We start from the raw sequence: 25,756 nt of genomic DNA, 5'->3' as shown, positions 1-25,756 counted from the left end.
TGTTCTCTAGGGTTTACAGTTAAGCATGAGCAGGCAAAGCTGCCAGAAGTCCCTCTGTGGCACTGCTCAGGTCCTCTGTCTGCACATATTTTCAGTTGCAATGGCTGGCTCCCTTCACAGCCACTCAAACCATGGGGACCCTCTGTAGAGACTCACACTTTGAACCATTTAAAAGACATGAAACAATGAGTGAAGCTGTTAAGACTGTAAGGTCTGTAAGGTTCTGCCTGGCCCAGCATGAAGAGGCCATTCTGGACATGTGAAGAGGGGAAAAGCTAGACACTGGCAAAGAGCTAAGGAAGGAAAACATTTAGATGGGAGCGTGCCAGCCTTTTAGTCTAAAGAGACAAAGAGAAGGAGAGCGTGTGTGTGTGGCTTGTGTGAGCATATAAAATACAGTGTGCTTTGCTGCGCATTTTTATTTTTTCTTGGGATTTAGGGGCAGTGTAATCCCTTCGGTGCTATTTTCTGCCTTCTTCTTAATCTGTCATTGTCAGTGTGGTTTTTAAACCCAAGGTTTTATGGCACACTGTTTGAGAAAAGCACATGGCTTCCACTACGTGTGATGAACAACTCGGAGCCAAGGAACAATATATGCTGTGCTGTGCATTGTTGAAGACAAGTCAAATCTGGGGATACAAAATCAGTGTTATTTCATAAGGACCATGCTCTACATGAGGACATAGGCTTGTTATTATAAGTGGGTCACCTGTCCAGGAATGTTTTAACAATTTACATGTGGCAGGGAATTGGGCTTGTAACCAGAGGGTTGTTGGTTCAAAAACCAGGTTGTGTATGAGGTGTATTCAACCAGGGTTAGGGTTAGGGTTTGTGTTCATTATTGGTGTGTAATAAGGAAAGCTTAAAATCACTGAGAAGCCCGTTTCCGCCAGAAAAAAAAGAGGTATAAAATAAAAAAATAAGATTAAGATTAAAAAAAGTAAAAAATTATGAGATAAAAATTCATCATTATGAGATTAAAAAAAGTTGAAATTATGAGATAAAAAAAAGTCATGGCTGGCCTAACCACGGCACTCACTATGTGCAATCTTAAATGAGGTAATTATAGCAGTTGACTTAATTTCTATCTCATAATTTTGTCTTTTTTTTATGTCATAATGATGATTTTTTTTTATGTCATAATTTTGACTTTTTATCTCATAATTATGACTTTTTATCTCGTAATTTCAACCTTTTTTATCTCATAATTATGACTTTTTATTCCTTCTTTTTCTGGCAGAAACAGGCTTCCATAGATTCTAATTCTTCAGTTGATGGTAATACGTTGAAAGAGGTATTGGTGCTGTGACTCAAAGCACAGAAAGGTTTTGTTTTTCAAACACAAAGTGGTGATGGTTTAACTTACTCTCTTCTGGCTCACAGCAAATTTCTCTAAAACAACAACATGCACAATTTGATACAAACTTGTCCTCATAAATGCAGGACGCACTGCCATGTTTGTACTTGTTGCAATTGGAAATGAATCCGTGTTTAAGTGTGAAATCTACCGTCTACTGCCGTAGTGAAGGTTGTGTATCTCTCCTCACAAACATTGCTGCATGTGTTTAGAAAACAGACGAAACGTGCTCAAGTGTCTGCATGTGCATAAATAGGTGTGTGAAATGAGTAACAGGTTGTGTTCGGTCGAGTGTGTTGGACGTCAGATAACCTCCTGTAAGTAAGTGTGTGTGTGTGAGATCACCACGACCATCACTCAGACCACAGCCTTGTCCTTTCAGAAACTCAGTGCGTCTCTCTAAATGGACAACACCACAGGGAGCCTGTTCATTTATTTAACCAATGGTTAACTGGTGGAGAAAACACACCCGACTGTTTGTGTGACCTCCTGAGGGCACAGTGGCTGCGAGCTCTTGGACTGGACTCTGGGTGGGATGACCTTTGACCCTATGGGTGTTTCATCTCAGTTAGAGGCAGACATACACACAGTCTCTCAGTCTTTCTCATGCCACCGCCGTCTCTATCTCTGTCCCGTGTTGCTGTCACGAGTTTTACCTAAAAAACTACGAGCGTTGCAGGAAAAAGTGTGCGAAGTACGTTCAGCTGTGTTCAAAACAAAGAAGTGAGGAATGATGTGGACATGATGTATTTGTATTTGACAAGATTCATGACGTCACGCACGTCTTTTTCCGTTCAAACACGTCCATTGAATCCATGGAAACGTGTTAATGTTGACGCCGTTGACACCATTAATGTACCCAGCAGTGACAGCAAGTGTCAGATATTGATTCTATTGGGTCAGAGTGGTATTAAAAAAAACTTGTTTTCAAAATGTTGAGCAACCTGGATAATCAGGAAACGTTTACATTGGGATCAAATGTGTCAGAAATGATTCTTTAGTGTCAAAAACAATTGATATTTTCAGTGTTTTGATGAATCCTCTTCATGTGTCGTTGATCTCATGTCCTCACGTCCCCTATCGGCCTCGAACACATATACCTATGCCCCCCATGGTGAGTGACACGGTTGCCTCAGTCGTGTCACGGACGTGAAAATAAACATATACACATAGAACCAGACCACACACACATACGTGCACATAGAGTCAAGCAAAACAAATGACGCAAACTTGAACATACAAATACGCAAGAGATGCAGACCGAAACAAACACAGAGATGATGAAAGACATGCATGTTCAAAAGTAAATATAAACACGGAGAAACACAATGTGTGGAGAGGAATACAGGAATGGGATTTTTTTTTATATATACATCTACCTAACAACAACTGACTGGACTGGATATTTGTACTCTCATAGACGCATGAGAACACAGAGAAAGCTTTCAACTCCTCAGCTGGGCCACGCTGTTGACTGAAGCAGTTCAGTTACTAAATATTTCAGTAAACACCCACTTTTATTGAGCAGCACTGCGTTTTCAGATCTGCAGAGTCATTCAGTTCCTCACAGATGTCCATGACAAACCTTCCAAGGGCCTGGATAAAGAAAAACTTCAGCAGTACCTATTAGCCAGCATAAACATGGATTTAAACGTCGACTTAATATAGTTAAAGCATAATGTGTTACAGTTACAGAGAACAGCTGATTGCTTATAAATCAGCCTTTTATTTCTCTCATGTTTGTTGCCTTTGGATCAAAACCCTCCAAATTGGAGATGAATGAAACCTCTTTCAGGATTATTTGACTGTTATTCAGTCATTTCCACTTTGTAATTTCTCTCTGTAATGATCGCTATAAATCTTAATCCGTCCTCACTTCTCTGCATCTCCCCGGTTTTGCCCACTTAATCACTATCTTATTTTCCCACCGCTCACTGTCCTCTACAGTTTGTCTCACACATGCTCTCTGCCCTCGCCTGCGTCATCGAGAAGGAGTAAGGAAAGTAAAGACCTCAGGGGACGCAGATTTCCCTGTGGTGAGAAGGACGATGGAGCTCAGCCATTATTTGATCCATCATTGAGGAAAAAAAAAAGGCCAAGTAAAACAGCAAGTCAAAAGAGAGTCTGTTGGTTCGCCAATATGCCCGTAAGACGCAAGTCCAAACTGTTCGTGCTTAAAAATATGACATTATATATTAGAGTAAAAATGTGAACAAAGAGTTCAAAGACAAAACTTGGGAGTCCTGACAGATGATTCAAATTATTATATTTAAAAGGGCAGACCTGGTTAATTTTGTTGTCTTTGATATACTCATGTAGTGTCGACCTCCACTCCATCAAAAACAAGGGAGGACAAGAGGGGAGGAAGATGGAGAAGATGATGAGTGACTAAAAAGGAGCAAGGAGTACAAAGGTGGACGTCTGTTTTGGTTAAATCAGTGCAGGACAGCGATAGGGCAGGGAGAGCAGGAGCAGCCAAGAAGCTGTTTTGTGACTGGGTGGTACGTGATTAAAAGAGAAAATCTACTTTCTGTATTTTATGTCTCTCCAGCACACACTGTAATCTGTTTATCTTAATCTGAGGTTCAAATGTTCTTAGGGAGACGGAGCAGCAAGAACAATATGTTAAGATAGCCGTACTTGACATAACTCCAAACGGCATGTCAGGTTTAGTTATGTGAGTACATGTACACTCTTAGAAATAAGGGTTCCAAAAGGGTCCTGCAAGGGCTGAGGTTCTAGCTTCTTTCTTTCCCGAAGAAAGGGTTTTTCAAGGGTTCTTGGTAACACTGAGGGTTCCAGTAAGAACCATTTTGATCCAGAGAACCCTTTAAACCCCCTTTCCTGAATAAAGGGTTTCAAAAAGGTTCTTGAAGGAACCCTCCAAAAGGGTTCCAGGTGGAACCTTTATAAAAAAAAGGTTCTACCTGGAACCAGATATCAATATCAATAGCAAAAAACAGACCCTTGATTCATGAACTAAAACCAATTTATACTCCTGCGTAAAGTGCTCTAACGTAGGTTACGCATAGCCCTCTGCGTCGACGGAGAGCCTGTCGGAGAGCCTCTGCGTGGCCGTTTCTCACTTTTCTGTGTCACGGAACGCAGTTTTAAGATAATTTGAGGCGAGAAATTGGCCATTTATGTGGGTTAGTGTGTATGTGTGTACGCACTTATGTGCTGTGTGTATTAAGATATGACATATTTAGAGTTTGGCAGCGACGTTGTCAGCGGTGATCAGCACCGCCTCTGTGGACGCTCGGTGGGTACTATGGCCAGCACAGAGCAGCTTAGCTCGGCCTGTCCTGAGGACCAATCACAGCCCTTGCCGTCTCCGTTGTCCCTTGACGGAGTGACGGACACTTACAAAATATTTTGTGCTGCCAGAGACAACGCAGAGGCTCTCCGAGAGGCTCTCCGTCGACACAGAGGACTCTGCGTAACCTACGAGCACTTTACAGAGGAGTATAAATTGGGTTTATTCATGAATCAAGGGTGTGCTTTTTGCTATTGATCTTTTACTTTTGAAAATCATATTTTATTAAGATCCCATAGTCACCATTTTTAGCCAGTTGGAAAAAGGCTATAACAATGACAGTTTGTGAAGGTACAAAGGTAATGACATTTTGCACTAATTGTGAGAATGTGCATGCACACAGGTATGTGTCTCAGCAGACTCTCGTCTCTAGGTGTAGTAGCAGGGACCTGATGTATTTTACTTGGCACAGCTAAGTACGAGGTAGCCTCTTTCTCTCTCTTTTTCCTCTGTCAATCGCAGCACTTGTGTGTATTTGTCTTGGCAGAGTTTGACCAACATTCCTGTGACGGTGTAATCAGCTGTATAGGCAGACACACCATTCCTCCATGAGATAGCACACACACACACACGTATATGTATATACACACACAGGTTTGAGCAGCTATTCTCCTTAGGACACTGCATTGAGTTCCATAGACTTAAAGAGGCAAACTAAAGCACTATCCATAACCAGTTAAAACAACTCTAACAACAACCCTCCCCACAACTTAACCCTAAACTTAACCACTTCCTCAGAAATGAGGAAGTACCTCATTAGGACGAGGATTTGGTCTCCATGAGGACCACAGGTCCTGACAAGGTCAGTATTTATGGCAGAAAAGGTCCTCAGGAGGTAACAAATACAACACACACACACACACACACACACACACATATATACACATAGTCATTGTGCAATGCAGCAATGAACTGAAGTATCAAGAGAGCATGGAGGTGCTGAAGGAGTAAAGATGACTAATGAGTGAACTAAGAGACTTCAGCAGAGACAGATAGAGAGCAGAAAGCAAATCAAAAAAAAAAGATAGAGAATAAAAGTGATGAGAAATATGAAAGAAAGGGAAAAGTTGCAAACAAAATAAACAACACTTTAAAAAAAGAAAAAAAAAAGAAATGCAGTAATCTCCCGTTATTAAGTGATTTCTTATCACATAACTAGTGAATTGCATATTGTGGGAGAAAAAGTACTTGTGGACTATTTAAATATATATGATGAGGGATATTTAATATCCCTCATCATCTTAATTTTAATGTTCTCACTGCATTCAACTGCCTGGCCTTAATTTGTGGATCCAGTTAAGCGCCACCAGTGTATATTTAACTTTATTTCCTTTTTTTTAAATCTACAATAACAATTTGATACGTGTCAAAAGGCTAACATGCGCGACTATATTGTTGTCTGTGTTTTAAAGTATTTTTAACCTTCAATGTCATCATCTCCCCTGTGATCTGTGTTTGGACGAAGACTCACCCTTCCAGTGACAATGCTCCATTGTTTATTAGAGGAACAGAGACTCCAGACACACAGAGTTCACTGTAAGGACACTTAAATCACCATTATGCACTTGAATCAAACACACTGTCGTACCGTGGCTCCTGTTGCCGTTCATTCTCTTTTTATCCTGGAAAACTGATCACACCCAGCAGCTCTGTCGGACACTGATGTCGCTCACGTGGAAATATAAAGGCAAAAAAAACAAGAGGCCCTTTAGTTTGAAGTAACCCTGCTCTGACCTCACACAATCCAAGGATGTGGAAAATGTTCAGCAGGTGAAGGAGATTAACTGGTGAATGACGAAGAAAGAAACGTTTAGTTACTTTTAATAACTTTCCTTTTCTTTATCAGGAAAAAGTATTAAGAAAGCAATTTGATTTAACCATACCCTAACCCTAATCCAGCCAGCACTAGCTCAGAGTACACAGAGGGAAAGAAAAGGGCAATTATAAATACTATTGAATTACAATACTTAAATACAATACTAAGAAATCAGAATCATATTGTTTCAGTCCTGCAAATGTACAGATACATGGTTTTTGTGACTTTTTTTAATTTTCTAACATTTAAAACAGTCTGCTGTTGTTCCTGTGAATAACTTTTCTTATATATATATATATATATATATATAAACACAGAAACACACATATATATATATATATATACACATACATACACATATATATATACATACATACAAAAATATTAGTTATTAATTAAACAATTATATATAAAGAACACACACATACTGTCACCAGGCTCCTCTCACAGCAACTGAACAGTTTCATTAAATAGGTGTTTGTACCGTCGGTCATATTAGCTGGCAAAATAAATTCATTCCTACGCGGAAATATCCTGAATGGCTTTATATAATCACTTGGTCAGTCACTCATACTGTATGTGTTGAGTGAATTTTTATGACGACACGCATCACAAAAAGGTCCAACCTCATGTATTTTTTTTTACTGCTGATAATGTTTAAGTGTGTACTTTTTATTTGATAACAGTGTTATGCTTAGTTTGCTATCGTACATTACCCTGATAGCTGCTTGATAATATACTCCCAGAGTCTCCCTGCACTGGCAGCTGGGTGGGAAACGTGTCTGAAGGATGCGTTTCCTCCTTTTTGAAACCGTGTCTCGTCATCAAGACATCACCTGTCCCTCTTGAACGTGTGGACAAAGAGACAGAGATGCAGAAGAGTGACCTGTACTTGCAGAAACACATTACTTGTTTACATGTCTAAAGACATGCATATCATTCTGATCGTGTAATGTTTGATGATGAACTGGTCTCAAACTCTGGTGTGCTGCTTTCTCGCAGACGTCTCACTCGCTCTGTTCCATGCCGTCACCAACCCCACTGCCTGTGTGTGAGAATTAACCCCCAAATACTTGCAAACTATGTCACTTTAGAAATGTTATCGGGCGCAAAACGGCAAGGCTCTAAAAATATTTCTTTAAGCAATGTGCCAATGTAACATTTCCCAAGGATAAAGTAAAATAGAAACATTTAACTGGGAGACCACAATGAATTAAGAATTGTTTTAATAAGACTGTAATGTAAGGTTATAGACTCTCTTATCAGTTACAAAAATGCCAATATCTGAAGAGAAGAACATTAACACTGTGCATAAGCTATGTGATTGAAGTGGGCGATAAACTCGTATTATTTATCACATCCTGGTGTATGGTTGTAACCCTGTGTCTCCGTCTTCTGCAGCACGTTTTCAAAATGGACCCTACAAATGTGGAAAATGGACGGGGGAAGGTTCCTCATGACCCCAGCCTCCCCTTCGCTAGCATCTTTAGTGGTAAGTCCCTTGTTGTTTGTCTACATTTGATATGCTTTACTGAAAAAAAAAAACCTAACTGTAAGCGTGATAGAATGAACTTAACCACACGTGACCTTCACACATTTGAACCCGTCCGACAAAGACGTTAAATTAACGTTGCCCTCTATGTTGGGCCTTGTTTTTTCATGATCTGACGCATATGTCTCATAAAAATCTGTCTGTTTCTACACACTTCGGCTCACTGTGCAGATCTGTGTTAGGTTTTGAAATTATACCAACACCAAGTAGAGAAACCTTTGGCTCTGACAAACACACAAACACACGCACACACACTCTGCAGAGGAGTTAAATAGCTTTGGGCGTTCCTCTCTGAATGTCATTAGATATTTAGCTTGTAGAATGATGCTGATTTATCCCAGTGACAGACAGTGTGCATGTGTGTATGTGTGTGTGTGTGTGTGTGTGTGTGCGTGTGTGTGCGCCTGTGTACCCTCCTCTCTCTCTCTCTCCACAGCTGGGTGACTTCAGGATCAGAATTTATCCCTCTCTATTGTCTTTGGCAGGAAAACATTCATTTAGGGCCAAAATACTGTGTAGTTTGGATCTTAGTGGAGATAAACAGTTCTCACATAGATACAGAACAACACATAAAACGTGTGATGGATGCCGCCGAGCATCTGCAGTGTCTTACACAGACGGGTTTAAGCGATTAGTTTGTTCACCTGCACGTTTAGCCGTCGCTCATGTTTTGTAACATGACCAGACGACTGTTACAGGACTGTCCTCGAGTCTGAGTGAGGGTTTATATCCGTGTCCGACAGCTAACACTGACCCCTATGGATTTCCCTCTCAGGGATTGATAACATAAAGATAAAAAACTGAGAGAGAACATGTTGCCAGAATGAAACTAGAGTAAAACTTGATGAAAGTTATAGTCATCGCCAGCTATCAACACAGTCATGTTTCCTTCTTCAATGTCAAGATGTGCACCCAAAATACACAAAAGCTTAACTCCCCAGACCCCATCACTTATTCCTGTGTTCGTATATATGTGATACATATTGATGTGATTGTATGTGAGAGTGTGCGTGTTTGCAAGGCAGACAAGGATGTGAGCATGACTGCAGCTAAATAAGATAAGACGACTTAACTCACACCCTGGAAATCACAGGAGAGTCGTCTGTGGCCAGATTCAGTTCCTACAACAGCAACCGTGATGGGACAAATGAAAAACCGATGAAACCTAATGTTGATGCGAGTTGTATCCTGAGCTGCTTCCCTTTTTGGCTCGCAATAGAGTCTGTGTGCTAAAGGTTTTTCCAGGCATCATGTTAGACATGTGTCTTGAGAGAGAGAGAGAGGCTGTATTTTATTTCTACTGATGAAATGGAAAGTGAGTCCACTGCAGATGGTGTCAGTCTCACTGGAAGATGTCTTGTATAAGAGCAAAAGTCTCACATTACTCATTTGTCCTGTGCTGGATTTGTTCAATTTCCCATTTTCTGCCTCATTTGCCCGAACCACAAAGTGTTTCCTTTCCTCTATTCTTTTTTGTTGTTCCTGCTATTTATTTATATTTTCCTTCTCCTCAACATTCTTACAAATGTTCATCTTTTTTTTTGTCTCTCCTCATCTACAGGTGGAGAGTTGTACACAGGACTAACAGCAGATTTTCTGGGAAGAGACTCTGTGATCCTCAGGAGTATGGGAGGCCGCTCCACCATGAGGACAGAGACTGATGAGAAACTTCTTCATGGTAAAATGACACAGTTTCAATCCATTTTGCTAGATTCATCAACTGTTTTTTACAGAGTAATTACAGGCAGGTAGAAAACCATATGAGTTTATAATTGTGAGATTCAACTGTACCTATAGTCTTTGATTTGTCAAAGATGTGAATACTTTATTTATAATTTTCTTCACAACAGATGATATAATATATATCATGATGTTTGTTAACTTTGGAACTTAGATCTGAATGTAATTATTCCAAGTGCTACATTTCAATGTCTTATCTTTTTTAAACTCACTGGCCATGATGAGCCACTATATCAAAATGTACTTGAATCCTCTGAACTGGTTCAGGGCACATACATCTGGAGAAATATAGAGAACAGTTCTCACACAGCTGAGTCACTATCCTTTGAATGTTCCCCTGCAGACCCAAAGTTCATCGCCGCACACCTCATCCCAGACAACGACGACAAAGATGACGATAAAGTGTATTTCTTCTTCACTGAGAAAGCCACAGAGGCAGGAGACAGAGAAGGAGCCATACACTCACGCGTGGGGCGAGTGTGCGCGGTAAGATGTTTAAACCTTCCGTGTCACATATTTGTATTTGTGTATATGTAATAAGTACAAGTACATTCTACATATGAAGGGGTGTTTCACTTGAGGATGTTTTAGAGTCGTGATCTGGGAGAATTCCTCTGGGTTTTCTGGACATTCATACTGGCTGTATACTGCTTTTCTGTTTGATGTATACATTCTGATTAAAGTCCATTAAAATAAGATTTCAGGAGGAAGACAGAGCCAAAATCTGACATAACATGAGACATGCAATTGAATTAGTGGTCTTTTAGTGTACCGTCACATAAAAAGGTGGTCTATAACTATGGTTCCAAAGCAAAGACAAATACAATATTTACATGTCCCCAAAAAGCCTCAGAAGGCTCTTTATTAAAAAAAAAATTTAAATCAAGATTTATATGAATCTTCCCTCTTTTTATAAACAGCCTTCATATGTCCCAACCTTCAGCCCCATCTGTTGCATTCTCTCACATTCTTGTGTGCAGTGCGGTCTGAGGAGACAGGTGCATTTTCAAAATATAAGCACATTCCTGGATTATCTCAAGAGATGGTTTGACTGTGCCAGAAAAGTTTGCAGAGACTGCAAAGTCAAAATGTAGCCGAAACTTTTAAATTCTCGATTTGTTGCCACCTCATTTCCCCTCCGTCTGCCTCGTCTTCTTCTCCAACAAATACAGTATATGACAGCAGTTCCCTCACACACACACACACACTTATACAGCATTCTTAGTAAGGACACTCATCTGTCCCGACATAAAACATTCTCTACACTCTCAGAAATAAAAGTGCTAAGTAGAACCATATAAGGTTTTTCGGCTTGTCCTCATAGGAGAACCCTTTTTGGCTCCAGGTAGAACTTTTTTTAATCAAGGTTCCACCTGGAACCCTTTTGGAGGGTTCCACCAAGAACCCTTTTTAAGCCCTTTATTCAAGAAAGGGGTTTTAAAGGGTTTTAAAGGTTCTCTGGATCAAAATGGTTCTTACTGGAACCATTAGTGTTACCAAGAACCCTTGAAAAACCCTTTCTCAGGGAAAGGGTTTTTCCGAAGATAATGGTTCTAGGTAGAACATCAGCCATTGTAGAAGGACATTTTTGGAACCCTTATTTCTAAGAGTGTAGACCTTACCCTAACCTTAACCATCACAACTAAATGTCTAACCATAACTTTTGACCCTAAATGTAATTCTAACCCTAAAACTAAATCTGAACCCTCATTAAACCCTAAAAAGTTGTGAGGACCTGCCGTAAAGAAAAGTCAAAAAAACTAAAAACTAACTGAAAACTGAAAACTAAAATGCAGCTGTCTATATGCATGTCTTATAGATTTAAATATTTCAATCACTCTTTTTGAATACATCTTTTCCCCAGAATGATGTTGGAGGCCAAAGAGTGCTGGTGAACAAATGGAGTACTTTCATCAAAGCCAGACTAGTTTGTTCTGTCCCAGGACCTCATGGCATCGACACACACTTCAACCAACTGGGTAACACACACAGACACACACACACACACACCTTTTTCAGCACACATGTAGTGAAATGCAGCCACATGTACGCACAATACTCAAAGACGTCACATTCTCGTCATTCTATATGTGTGAGGACACCGAGATTGTCCACAATGTCCTCACAAACATGTTTTTTAACCAACATTTGTGCAACACACTCACTAACTTGTCATTGTCATTAATGAAAACCAGAGGACGTTTTTCTGCTGAGGACCAAGGATGAGAGGAACCCAGATGTCTACGCAATCTTCAGTACTATCAGGTAAACTCACATGAAGCACCGTCACACGAGGTGTCCTTTTATGGTTCAAAAACAGTTCCAGTGGCTGTGTCACACCATGCCACGGTAATGTGAAAGTTCCTCAGGGAGCATCAGGACACAATGACATCAACCTGCTGAGTTGTGGTCACAGATCCAAAAGCAGTTAACAACTCAGACGGTGACCACAGTCTAACTAAGTAGAAACTGATGTCGACTGCCACAAAACACCAAGAAGACACATGTTGTATCCCCTCCTCCTTAATAATGATCGCTTCTTCCTCTTCCTGCCTGTTCATCATTTCTATTGTGCCTCTTCTTACTCGTCCACAGCAACGTGTTCCAGGGTTTTGCGGTGTGCGTTTACCGTATGGCCGACATCAGAGAAGCTTTCAATGGACCCTTTGCTCACAAAGAAGGTCCTGACTACCAGTGGGGAGCTTATGAAGGCAGGGTTCCCTACCCAAGACCAGGGGTGGTGAGTGATTTTATCACTATAATAAGGATAAATTATAATATAGCCTTCATATGCTGATGACAGCTTTTACTCCAGATGATCCAAAGGTCCTAAAACTAACTTGAGAAATTGTTGACAGCGTTGTTTACAATTTAAATCATGTGACTAAAGTAAAACATGTGGTAAAATGTAATCCTGTGACAGAAAATTATTAATGTATGGTAACACTTTAGATTAGGGAACACACATTCACCATTAACTAGGTGCTTAGTAACATGTATATGAGTAGCATACTCGCCCTTTATTAGTAAATATTAAGCACGGATTAACACCTTATATAAGAAAAATCTTAATTAATGTCGTAATAGAGGTAGAATAAGGTTATGTAGAAGAAGGAGTTAATATGTGCTTAATGATTACTAATAAAGGGCTGGTATGCTACTTAAATAGAGCACCTAGTTATGGACAGGTGTATAAGTGTTCCCAAAGTGTTACCAAATGTATTTGTCTCAAGTTAAAATTTAAAGCGGACCTAGACCGAAAGTTCCAATTAACGCTGTTTTTTAGTGTGCATCTGCGTCATTACCTTGTTTACGAAGTTCTGAAGGTTCAAAACAAACAGTTCAGCCATTGCTGAGAATGCTGTGTTTTATTGTAATCTCGGGCTCAGCGAGATCTCCCTTCTGGTTATGTAAACTGCTCCGGGCACTAGTCCGGGCACATCCGGTTGCGTACATTGAGCCGCAGAAGAAGAATAACGTCCGTTGCGGAGGTGTTTCATGAGCGACAGTGTCTTCTGACTCCGGGTCAAAGTCATAAAAAGGGACTGCGGCGGAGAGTCGTGACAAAGCTATTTTTAAACATTGTTAAAACAATGTTTTGATAATGAGTAGCAGTGCATCCACCGTTCCAGAGGAGGGAGCTGCACTTCTGAGAGCGGGTGTGCTGATTATGTCACTTCCGGGTATGGGCCAATCACAAGACAGTTGGGAAGGCTCTACGCTGGCTGGCCAATCACAACACACTCTGTCTTCTGGGTGTGAGATTTCACTCTGAAATATCACGGCTGAGGACAGCGTCAGAAAAGAGAGATTTCTATCGGCTCGTTTACAGCAACAAGGAGGTTTTTAACCATTAAAACAAGTTAATGTATGTAAGTAGACCTCCATGTGCAACAGGACCACTCTATGTGAGCTTTAAGACTGTTTTCGTTACGGCAACATACATTTAGTTAAATGCATTCTTCTTTATTAAACTATAGTAAAAAAAATTACAGGGTTGTTGCATTAGAATTTGTATCAGCAATATTTGGAGAAAAAAAAGGGGGAGGGGCAGTGATTTGGGTTCATTTCCACATATAATGTGAGTAGCATTAGATATTCTAACTCTATATTTAGTAGGTAGAAGGTACAGTAGTCCTGTGTGAATATGCTATTAAGAAGCACAGTGTGGTTACTATAACACAGGGGGGGACAGAGGTAGAGCTATAAACATTTTAAAAATGAGGTGTGGAAAGTTTCTGTATCAGTAATGTAAACTGTAATAGATTTGGTATTGCAGCTGTGGTGACTGTATACAGTACAGACCCCTCTCCTGGTTTACGTCTCAGAACTCTCAGAGGAGCTCCATCATGTTCTCTCAACCACATCACTGTAACTCAGACCTGTTAAACACACAAAGACACGAGCGTAGGCAACGCGTGCACGCGATCACATCTCCCTCATTAGCAGAGAGAAGTAGAGCACATGGCGGCAGACGCAAGAAGAAGAATGTGAGAAGAGAGCAGACACCTCTGTGGTTTGACTCTTCCGAATCCTTGATTAACAGGAAGCAAGAAAAAAGGTGATGATGGCGGGTGGGGGGGGCGGGGGTTTCGGCTGAGGAGGAGGTGGAGGAACAGATGGAAGGAAGAAAAGTGGGGAGAGAGAATTTAGTGGATAGATCAGGGTCAGTGGATTATTATTTCTGTCTCACTTGCACAAGACAAACGTTCCTTCTTACTTTCTGGATGTTCAATGTAGCTATTTAAGTTTGATACTTTGTAAAACCTTTCTATTAAAAAGAGACGGATATTTGAATGTTTTTATCCTCCAATATCGCAGTAGATTAGACAAACATTGGATTGCCTCTATCGCAGATTTTCCAGATCTGTGGTAATCCTACCTACACATTTCATGAACATGTGTATTTCTTCATGTATTTTTATGCTGGTCCATGTTCTAATCCTTTTTTCAGTGCAAAAGCTTTATGTTGGACACTTAAACATCCAACTTTATAGGCTGCTATCAGACAAGTATAATCCAAGATCATCCCTGCACTGTCAGATTAGATTTAAAGTGTTACTTGTTTTTCCTAGTGGTCACACAATAATAAGATGTAAAATGTGTGGATTTGTCAGTGTTTACTTGAAGGATTAAGATGTAAAACTTTACACTGTAGGCATCACTTTAGGAATTTTATTTTGAAACCTCATTGAATTTATTGAAATTTCAGACACATCAATGTGTTTGTAAATGTTCATGTTAGCCAACATTGAAATAAGAATAAGGGAAACAGTTAGTGAGTAATCCCATACTTGGTGATTTAGAGCAACGTTTCCCAAAATGTCTAAATTGAGACCGGGTTTTTAAAGATGGCAAACATCAGTCCCGACATGAACAGATCTGTGGATGATGTAGCGACTAATCTACAGCCATTTCATAAAAGACAACTGTATAATGCATGTTATTTAAATCATATACACATAAATCTTAACTAAAAGGTTGGGGCAAATTTTTACCGACCCAGTCTTTGGAAATGACTGATAAAAAGAATGACTTTGTCTAAAACCAAATGAGTAAAATCAGAATAAAAGAGGTTGATGTAGAAATGAGGAAAGTACTTTTCCAGGATTTCAGCTAATATTCTTCTCCTTCTCTGGGGGTCTGTTTATTAAATTGGACAAATGTCTCATTTGCAGCACGGGGGTGATTACACATCACATACCTTACTTAATACACATAAACAGAAACAGACAAGGGTATCATCCACATCCATCCTAATACTGGAATTGAACATTTCTCTGCCAAACACACTCACCCCTTATCCTTCTCATTAATTCTCACTTGGCTCCAAGTTGGTAATTGTAACCAGTCGACATGCTGAAAGTTTGGACGAAATGAGGATAGACTTTGGAGCTATTCCACTTTTGGGTTTATGTTCTTTCCAAATGGAAAATGAGTAGATTAGTGATCAGTTTTGAAATGGACTGACTTGTCAAGATGTGAATCAGGAGCTGCACAGGTTTGAGTGTGGGACTCACGAAAAAAATCAAGTAAAAAAATACTAATAAATTACAGAATTTGATATGAATAATCACTGCTAATCACATCTTAATACTAAGCTTGTGATAATTGATGTGACTGATACTGATGACTGTATTATAGATGGAGTCCATTGAACTTTTGCTACATATGCAATGCACGTGGAAAAATCTATGAAAACTATTTAACATGACACGTTTGCTCAAGCACACTTTGCATTACCGTTATTACACAGAGGTTTCTGATTTGAAGATCAAGCAGCCTCATTTTTTGGGAGGCATTCAAAGTTAGTGAGTTTCAGAATTGACCTTGGATTTGCTCACACATTCCACACCTTCTGCAATAAACCGATACCATTTATCGAAGCATACTCAGAAGAGTGTACAGTACATCAAACGTGTGAATATTTGAGTGTAACCTCAGGTTCCCTCTCTGAAACTGAATATTGTTGAGATAAGGAGGTCAGGAGTATCAGTATTTACTTCATTATTTAAATCAGGAAATACATATTTTACCTTCCATGATAAGGTGATCAAAAGGTCCAACTACTCTCTTTTCTATGAGAGAATGTATCCATCTAAAAATGCCCCCCTTTTCTGTGATTGGCAACATGGCCAGTTTCATGACACATGCTTTCATTTTAGTTCTTTTTTTTGCCGGGCTACTTATCTTCACACATCTCATCCAAATCCCTGTGTCACCTCATCCTCCCCCCTTTATATCATCGTCTGTTTGTCAGATTCGTTTCTCTTGAGGCTTTTTAGGCCTTTTGATATGATATCATTTTGTTTTCTCTTCTCAGTTACCCCTGTGTGCACTTTAGTCAAATTAATATTTATGTCGTAATAAAGCAGATCACTAATCTATAATAAATGCCTGAGTCTATAGGTTGACATGCCAGAAATCAACTCAAACAGCAGTCTTTGTCAATGGTCATTGCATCTGAGTCATCAATCCTAATGAGATTTAACTGCAGATCACATAATATTTTAACTGCGACAAGACTTGGACAATACCAATTTGGCAAAGATTTAAGCTGGATGCTCTTCCTGATGGAACGCTCTCCCTCTATCTGGGTTTGGGACTGGTTCCACAAGTACACTTATGCATCCAGAGTGGTTGGATATAGTACTCCGCTGTAAACCGCTGTAAAGAATCTGATGACCGTGAATCTGCTTTGAGTCAAGGACCAGACAACAAACATCACTCATGATGGTTTTGGCCACCAGCAGAGCCACTGGAGCCAAGTGCTTCTGAGTAGAACAGTTGATATAATCACACCCCATGGTTCAGTGGAACATGTGCAAAGCACTTGCAATGCAAAGTTATGAAAAAGCTGCTGTGCGTGACAAAGACCCTGGCTGATTCTCAACAAATTTTTGGTTGTTGATTTGATTGTTGAGAATCAATAACATACTGAGATGTTGCATGGTTCATGTTAATGCCTTCATCTGGATCGTCATCACATTACAGCTTTTGTAATTATCCGAGTGGCAAGAAAAAAAAAAAAACCTCAGCCAAGTTCTAACTCATTGTTTATTAATATAGTGACACACAGTGGGACTTTTTAACCAACAATGAACTCTGTAATAATAGACTGAACATAGCAGTGGTGCCGAATGTTCATCCAATGTTTATCGGCATAGTAAAAATGCTAATGATGGTTCTTTGAGAAAACCTCAAGACCATAACTAAGCCACACCCTCTTTGGAAAGCACACCACCAGTGGTGGGAAATGTTGGAAATTTAATCCCAAAGTGGTTCCAAATCCATGAATTTTAATAGCTTTCACTTCCATCCCTCTCTTTTTCTCATTTGTTCCACCACACCTTTCTCCAGTGCCCCAGTAAAATCACCAACCAACCCGGCAGAGAGTTTGGCAGCACAAAGGATTTTCCTGATTCAGTGCTGCACTTTGCCCGCAGCCACCCGCTGATGTGGCGGCCGGTGTATCCAGCTCTGCGCCAACCTGTGCTCGTGAAGGCCAACATTCCCTACAAGCTGAAACAAATAGTGGTGGACCGTGTTGAGGCAGAGGACGGGCAGTATGATGTCATGTTCATTGGCACAGGTAACTGCATGTTACTCCTTTCCAGATTCAGAAACTTGCATTGCTTAAATTCTTAGAAGAAATATTCAAGAAGTTCACATATTAATGAATGAACTCGCATGTGTAAATTAAAGTACATCTGCTCGCCTTTCAGATACTGGCACAGTGTTGAAGGTCATCGCCCTGCACGGTGGAAACAGTCTAGAGACAGAGGAGGTCACACTCGAGGAACTACAAGTATTCAAAGTAAGTTTTAATTCATCGGCTGACTCAATAAAAACAGGACATCTGATTCCTTTTTATTTCTCACGATTGCACAGCAGAGAATGTTGTAGAAGCAAATCTAAACAAACATAAAAGTAAACCATTGCTTGTCCCTTATCAGTAACAAACCTCAAAGTTATCAATTCTCACATACCTGAAGTGAATTATTTCTACTTTTACAGGTACCAACTCCAATTACATCCCTGGATATATCTGTAAAAAGGGTAAGTCGATCTGACAATCTAAGAATTTACAGAAACTGTCATTCTCATTACGTTTAAAACCCCCTTTTTGTGTTCTCCTCTCATCACAGCAAGCCCTGTACGTGGGCTCACCGGCAGGTGTGGCGCAGGTGAAGCTGCATCGCTGTGAGACTTACGGGAAAGCCTGTGCAGAGTGCTGTCTGGCCAGAGACCCTTACTGTGCCTGGGACGGGTCATCGTGTGCACGATACGTGCCCAACAGTAAACGTCGCTACCGCAGGCAGGACATCAGACATGGAAACCCTGTGCTGCAGTGTGTGGATCAGAACCTGAGTGGTAAGTGTGTGACCACCTCTCTAAGCAAATCTCATTAAAACACTCCCTGCTTTCCTTACACACTGAACTATTCAGCTATAGACAGGAAGAGGACCAGTGAGGCTGCACTCGTCTATAAACAGTCCACGTCTCGGTCTGCACATGAGGTCCAGCAGAGAATGTTATTGAACGTGTGCCAACTTCTGTTTCATTGAAGATAGTGTGTGTTTGTGTGCGTCTGTAAGGATCAGAGCCTTTTTGTAAGCCTTCTTCTCCGGATAAAAGACAAACCATATTTACGTGAAAAGTCATATGTTAATCTCTGATTGTTGTGCAATTAGAAAATACATGTTAAACTTGTCAAAACACTTCCAGTCCAAAATGCAATGCAGCCCTGTGAGTACATGGGTGCGTTGACAAATGAGCTCAAACTATCAGTAGTCGTACTGGGAAGACAAGTATGTCAAAAGAACTGGATAAAGGGGCTGCAGAGGTGAGGAGAAAACGAAATGTGAAGACAGGTAAAAGAAAGAGAAACAACTCTGTGGAGATGCAGGTATGAAAGGGGACATGAAGTGTGTTTGCTCACTTGAGCGTACGTATGGAGATTAGGTGATGAAATACATCTCCGTTCAAGACCCTGGATGAACCCAGTTTTAACAGGGTTTCTTTGTGCCAATGAGACAGGATGTTATAGAAATAAGACTCACAGACTACAACTTTAACTATGTACAGTGTTGATTATGAATAATAACATTAAGGGAATTCATTTATTGCACATTAAGGTATGCGTGTATGATAAATGTAATGTTATGTAATGAGTGAGTGGCTGATTAGTATAGTGTTAGCATAGAGTTCAAGAAGTCACACTTTTTTTTATTAATCCGTCTTACAATGAAAATAAGAGCGAAAAATGCAAAGAAATGTATTTCCAAAAATGACAAACTATTATAACGCTGACCTAATTTATTCTCAGTCATATCACTTGGTGTGATAGTGGTTAGCATTTTTGCCTTACATTAAAAAGACAGGTCTGTGTGGAGTTTACTTGTTCTCCCCATGTGACTTGGGGTTTCACTGGGTCCTCCGATTTCCTCCCACAGTCCAAAAACATGCAGAGGTCAACTGGAAACTCGAAATTGCCTGTAGGTGTGAATGTGAGAGTGAATGGCTGTTCTTCTGTGTGTTGGCTCTCCAAAGGAATGGTGACCTGTCCATGAAGTACCTCCACCCTCCACCAGGCCTGCTGCAACCTATGTAGCCGTAATCGTCATTTTGAGGGTAGAGCAGTAAACTGAATGCCACTTCCCGAAGCCTCAATACTAATAATTTGGGACACATGTACATATATGGTATACACACTATATGGACAAAAGTATTTGGCCACACCTGTTAAGCATTGAACTCAAGTGTTTCAATCAGGCGGCTTTGGGCTAGGCCCCTTATTCTCCAATGAAGGAGCTTCAGCATACAAAGACATCTTGGACAATGCTATGCTTCCAACTTTGTGGCAACAGTTTGAAGAAGGCCCTTTTCTAGTCCAACATGACTGTGCCCCAGTGCACAAAGCAAGAATTATAAAGACGAAGAAGCTTGAATGACCCGCACAGAGCCCTGGCCTCAACCCCATCGAGAACCTACGGGTTGAACTGGAACAGAAATTGCAGAACAGGCCTTCTCATTCAACCCCAGTGCCTGACCTCATCAATGCTCTACAGAATGACAAAAGTCTTTCAAGAAGTGTGGAAACTGTTAAAGCTGCAAAAGGGGAACCAACTCTGGTGTAACGGTCAGGTGTCCAAATACATAGACACTCACAGCTGTGTTGTTAATATGGTTGCCAAGGGACCATGGTCCCTTTAAATTGCCGGGGACTTTGGTGACATGGCGTAACGTGGTGATGGGAAGCACCGTGTTTATTTTCCATCCATCCAGGGTTGCGGGGACCGTCTTTATTTTGTTTCGGAGAAATAAAAGGACTTACATCCGCATCTGCGTAGTCAATGATGGAACTTGTCTTGCTATGTATACGGATGTTGTCGCCCTCAAGTTACCTGAATTGAATCTTATGTCCAAAGTTAAATTACGTATTTATTTTAAAAGGCACAACAACTAGAACAGAAACTGGGGTAAAGACTGGATGATTTTGATTAACATCAGAAAAAAGGTCACCGCGCCAGGCACAGCTCAAATTGTTGTGAAAACAACGTGTTAATCATGAATGTGTTTTGGGTGTAACATGTAATAAATCAGTGTCATTTCACGTTCCCTTTCCAAAGCCAAGTCTGCGTGCACCTTGGCAGATTGCTATTATAATGATGGATTTGCCAGGTATTGAGAAAGAATGTTCCTCTGCAAGGGGAACCGTTTCACTATAACGAGTCAAAAATGCAATAATTGTCTACTGCCTCAGGAAAGGAAAGCACCAGAAATGCACCTGACCACACCTCGTTTTAAATTTAGCACTCCCACAGGCACTTTTACGAGTGCTTTTTAAACACCATGAACACAGTAAACACTGTGACTGCATCAGATCATGCAAGATAGCCCTCAAAATCTTCATTATCGTTCTTTATCAACCTTTCTAACCTCTGTCATTCAAATAGAAGACCACGATGTGACAGAAGACAAGGTGGTGTATGGGACCGAGAACAACAGCACCTTCCTGGAATGTGTTCCTCGCTCTCCACAAGCAACTGTAACCTGGCTTGTCCAACAACACGACCACAAGGAAGAGGTAAGTCGATCGGTAATTGCTCCTAAGATATGCTTTAGCTACTGTGGCATGATGGTATACACAGGTCATGGTATACAAACCAGGAATAGCATGAAACTTCTGGCAAACACTGGCCTCAGTGGTTGCCTTTAAACACTGAGAATTGTATGTGAATTTGGCTCACTGCCAACACATTTGACAGCCATTTGACATATGGTTGAAATTCAGTAGTTATATTTCAAAGAAAAGTGCACAACCTCACTGAGAAACTTGGATAAACAGTGAATTCCTTGCAAAAATTTGACCGCATGCCACTTAAAGCGTCATTCAATGTCGACAGGCCTCTGTGACTTAAGCACAGCCCTTTTTGTAAAGCACGACTTTGAAAATGCTGCTGTCCTGCATGCCCACACCCACAGTCATTTCTCATCTGTTTGAGGTTATGTTTCTCCAAGCTTAACGGAGTACCTCGGTCAGCCAGGCAGTTTTAAGGTATTACCACCCCTTCTCATTTCCCTGCAAATAAACATGTGGCTGCCACTCTGGCTGACAAGGCTACCGTGTTTGTGTTGGCACAGAGGGATCGTTTGAGTAGCCGAGGAGTGTTAGACGTGACTTGGGGAGGTACGAGGTTGATAAAGAAAAGAGAAAGGAGGAGGTATGAATGACTTGAGAGGTGGAGGAAATGGGTTAAAAAAAGAGAACAAGAGTAAAGGAAAGCAAAAGAAAGGGTAAAAACCAACAGTGGCTGGATTTCATGATACATTCCTACTGATGTAATTCAGGCAAAGAAAACAACCCCTGTCCTTTTCTCAGTCCATTTGTTTTAATACAAAGTTTTGGACCCAATTTGCATAATTTCATTTTATATGTACTTTTCGAGAATATGTTACTGTGGCTTTAAAACTGCTGCAAGCGACTCGCAGACATGTCCTGTTTATAATTCAAAGCCAGAAGGTGGCACTTTAAAAGTATGCAAATGCAGGCGCTTCCATGTAGGTGACCTGCACTCTGTGGCATGTACAGCATAGAGACACAGATGAGTCTTTTTAAGAGATAGCAACAGGAAAAGATGAGCTTTCAAGATACGGAGGTTCTCCACTGAATTGGAATTTGGTCTCAAAGATGCTTAACCATTTTAGATTTCAGTAAATTTTTTAAAGCAAATTTTAAGATACTACCCTCGACTTAAAACAATGTTTCTGTGTAAGTATGAAACCATTTGTAAGTTAAATAAAGACGCATACGCTCCTCATCTCCTTAGGTGAAGCTGGACGACCGTGTGATGGCCACAGAGCAGGGTCTCCTGTTCCGTCGTCTCTTCCGCCAGGATGAAGGCGTGTACATCTGCCGCTCCCGAGAGCATGGCTTCACGCAGACTCTGACCCGCCTGACCCTCGAAGTCCTCCAAAGTGAGACCGTGGACGAGCTCATGTCACGCGACAACGCCGGCCTCGCCGATTCTTTCAAAGACCGATCCACGGGAAGTTACAGGGTCTGGATGCCATGCAGCACGTACAGCAGAGGTGGCGCGTCAAGCCAAATTGGCCAGTCGCGTACGTGGTTCAAAGATATCATGCAACTGATCGGACCCTCAAACCTGCCGCATGTGGAGGAGTACTGCGAGAGGATGTGGTGCAACGACAAGCTGAGGAGGAAACACAAGAGCATCCTGGAGAAATATCGCCAGGCGCAGGAGAGCGCCCGGAAGGTTCGTAGCAAGAGCTCAGGAGAACGCAACCGTACACCGCGGGATCTGCGCGCATGGGAGGAGTAGTGAAGAGAACACGGGAGGGGAAAAGGAGGAGGGAATGAAAGACGATAATAGATAAAACTTTGGCACTTGGATTTGTACTAAAAAATGTAGACGAGAAAAGTCTCTCTGCTTTGGCCATCAAACCTAACAGAATAGATTTTTATGAAATCAGTGTAGGTCATGGAAGCTGCAGCTTTGTTCTGACTGTGCCCCAAAGGACACAAGCATTTGGTTGTCTGGAAAGACAACAGGAAAAGAAAATATTGTTGTTGATGAAATAATACCGACACCGATGGAAAGCAAAATGACGTCGTCTCCCATACACTCTGAGGATGTTTTTTTTTTTTTTTAAACTCTTCATTACCAAGGACACTTTCCCCCCTTGAAGACTTTACCCCTTTTTTACTATTGACATGACAGACACGGTTTTAACTGTTTTCACATCGTATGTCGATCTGTCGAAAAAAAAAACTCCAAACTTAATTCAAAATACAAATGTATGCATGCCTGTGGATTACCAGAGGCAGACCATGTTCTTTCTCCACTGTTGCAGCCTCATTGACTCTTTGATGAACAGCTTGGCTGTTGGCTCGTACCATTGTGTTAATCGTCTCATGAGACTTCAAGCTGCACTCAACGGGTTTTTCATGCAAAATCCACTGTAATTGAAAGCTTCAGCAGAAAGAAACATCACATTTAAATAGGCCATTTTATATCTTTGGACAGCATAACAACATGTTTTGCTTCCAAAGTGCAGCTTGGACATATAAAATCACTTTCCATTTATTTTCCTGATCACTATAGAGTTGGTCACATTTCACACACTGGATCAAATTCCTTCTCACTTTGTCATTTTAAATCTCTGGACTTGTTCTTCTTTGGTCTCGACTTTTTTTCTTCTTTTTTTTTTTTTTTTTAAGTATTCATGGGTGACTTCAGCTCAAGACATGGTGTAACTGTCTGTGCTGTTTATCTGGTAGAGTTATATGAAGCTAAAGAAGTACACAGAAGAACTGACACAAACACTTTACATTCACTGAAATCTCACTAACACATCAAACTGACTCCAAGCTATCATCAGACGACTGTTGACGGTTCAACAGATTAAAGGCACTTCGCTTTATTTTTGCTGCTGTGGTTTCAACTTTCCCTTAAACACAGCTACAGATCAAAGTCCCCTCTCACTGACTCTTAAAGGGATATTTCACAGAGGCTTATTATCTTGTTTTTGGGTTGTATACCATACAGATTCTTGGAATGTAGCTAATTGTCATACTCATTATTCACTTTGTAGGGAATCCTCAGGCAAATATGTTGAATTTTTTTATAATTACTATAGTAAGAACATAATTATAGTAAAAAAAAAACAGAATTAAATATCAGTGAAACACTAAAAACATGATAAGAAAAATTTAACAACATGAATTTGGGTAAAAACACTGACTTTTTTTAACAAGCTAAACTCAAGTAACCTCACATTCAATGTTCATCTTCCGACACTTTGCCTCTGTGCTATAGTTTGGAGTTTTGACTATAGCTGGAACAACAGAAGGGTCAACTGTAATGACCAACTCTTCGTTATTCTGCTTTGGAAACACTGATTTTAAGATGCTTATTATGGTTTGAAATTACACATGACAATCCACATAGTAATCAGTGCCAGATCTACCTTGTTACTTAACAATTATGCTGCGTTCCAGAGCCCATCCAAACCAGTTGGATGTGGGACTTATCCTACCTCCAACTAGAAAAAGTGCACTGGAATGCCTGTCGAAGTGGGACCTCCTACTCGCGAAACTCGCGGGCTGATCGACCTACCCCGACTTCACCAAAATGAAGTCGGAGAATAATGGCGGCGCCCATGGAGTCGCATGAATAGGCTATAAACTTTACTTTTCTGTGTATAGACTGGTTTTAGACACAGCAATTTTATCACAACTTGTTTTTCATGTTATGGCGTGAAATTATGTCATTGTTATCTGTCAGCATGAAGATATGTAGGGCTACGGAAAAGTATACTCATGTCGTTACATATCAATTTGTAACGATTTTACATATACGGCTCGCTTGTGTATGTAAGTAGACTGAATTGCTGACAGTCAAAATGCCTCTTCAAACATAAGTCTAAAGCACCGCGATCGTCCATGTTTTCCAACATTCGACTTCAATTGCTGGAACGCTTTGAAGTAGGAGCTAGTAAAATTCAGGTGGGATATGTCCCACATCCCATTTGTTTGGATGGGCTCTGGAACGCCGCATAAATCAACAAAATATTTCCCTTTAATTTGTAACATACAAAAAAACAGAGAATGGGTGTTGCACAAAATGACTTTACAAATATGGATACATTGGACAGAGAAAACAAAACCGTCACAACTGAAGGTGCAATTGGTAAAATCCACAGTTCCCAGTTTGAAACAATTAATTCAAATAAATTCATATTAACACACTCAGCCTGTTGTCAGGTACTGTATAAACCAAAGAACTGAGGACGGCTGCTAAAGGGTGTGTGGGCCTAAAGTAAAAAGAAAATTGCAAAGTATACATGTGGAAGTTGGCCTATATATATATATATATATTGTGGGAGCCATATTATTGTTATTATAGCCAGGAAGCTACACCACATCAATAAACTGGCTTGTGAATTGCT

General features: G+C 40.5%; 1 protein-coding gene across 1 annotated transcript in view; it reads left to right on the top strand.

The window, feature by feature from the left end:
• sema3bl (sema domain, immunoglobulin domain (Ig), short basic domain, secreted, (semaphorin) 3bl) overlaps positions 1 to 23,127 on the top strand; it is a gene marked incomplete at both ends in the record, with an annotated part of 61,149 nt that extends 38,022 nt beyond the window's left edge. The window contains 12 exons of the mRNA XM_083895722.1: positions 7,891 to 7,981; positions 9,603 to 9,719; positions 10,125 to 10,267; positions 11,646 to 11,760; positions 11,977 to 12,046; positions 12,377 to 12,521; positions 17,642 to 17,873; positions 18,007 to 18,098; positions 18,299 to 18,340; positions 18,430 to 18,655; positions 21,241 to 21,371; positions 22,615 to 23,127. Of these exons, the coding sequence (XP_083751848.1) occupies positions 7,891 to 7,981; positions 9,603 to 9,719; positions 10,125 to 10,267; positions 11,646 to 11,760; positions 11,977 to 12,046; positions 12,377 to 12,521; positions 17,642 to 17,873; positions 18,007 to 18,098; positions 18,299 to 18,340; positions 18,430 to 18,655; positions 21,241 to 21,371; positions 22,615 to 23,127 (1,917 nt within the window). The remainder of the gene's footprint in view (positions 1 to 7,890; positions 7,982 to 9,602; positions 9,720 to 10,124; positions 10,268 to 11,645; positions 11,761 to 11,976; positions 12,047 to 12,376; positions 12,522 to 17,641; positions 17,874 to 18,006; positions 18,099 to 18,298; positions 18,341 to 18,429; positions 18,656 to 21,240; positions 21,372 to 22,614) is intronic.
• Between the last annotated feature and the right edge of the window lie 2,629 nt (positions 23,128 to 25,756).

The sequence above is a fragment of the Microchirus variegatus genome (genome assembly GCF_963457635.1).
Source record: "Microchirus variegatus genome assembly, chromosome: 9".
Classification (NCBI taxonomy): domain Eukaryota; kingdom Metazoa; phylum Chordata; class Actinopteri; order Pleuronectiformes; family Soleidae; genus Microchirus; species Microchirus variegatus.
Note: the sequence above shows the minus strand (reverse complement) of the source record. Positions and strands in the feature narration are given on the sequence as shown.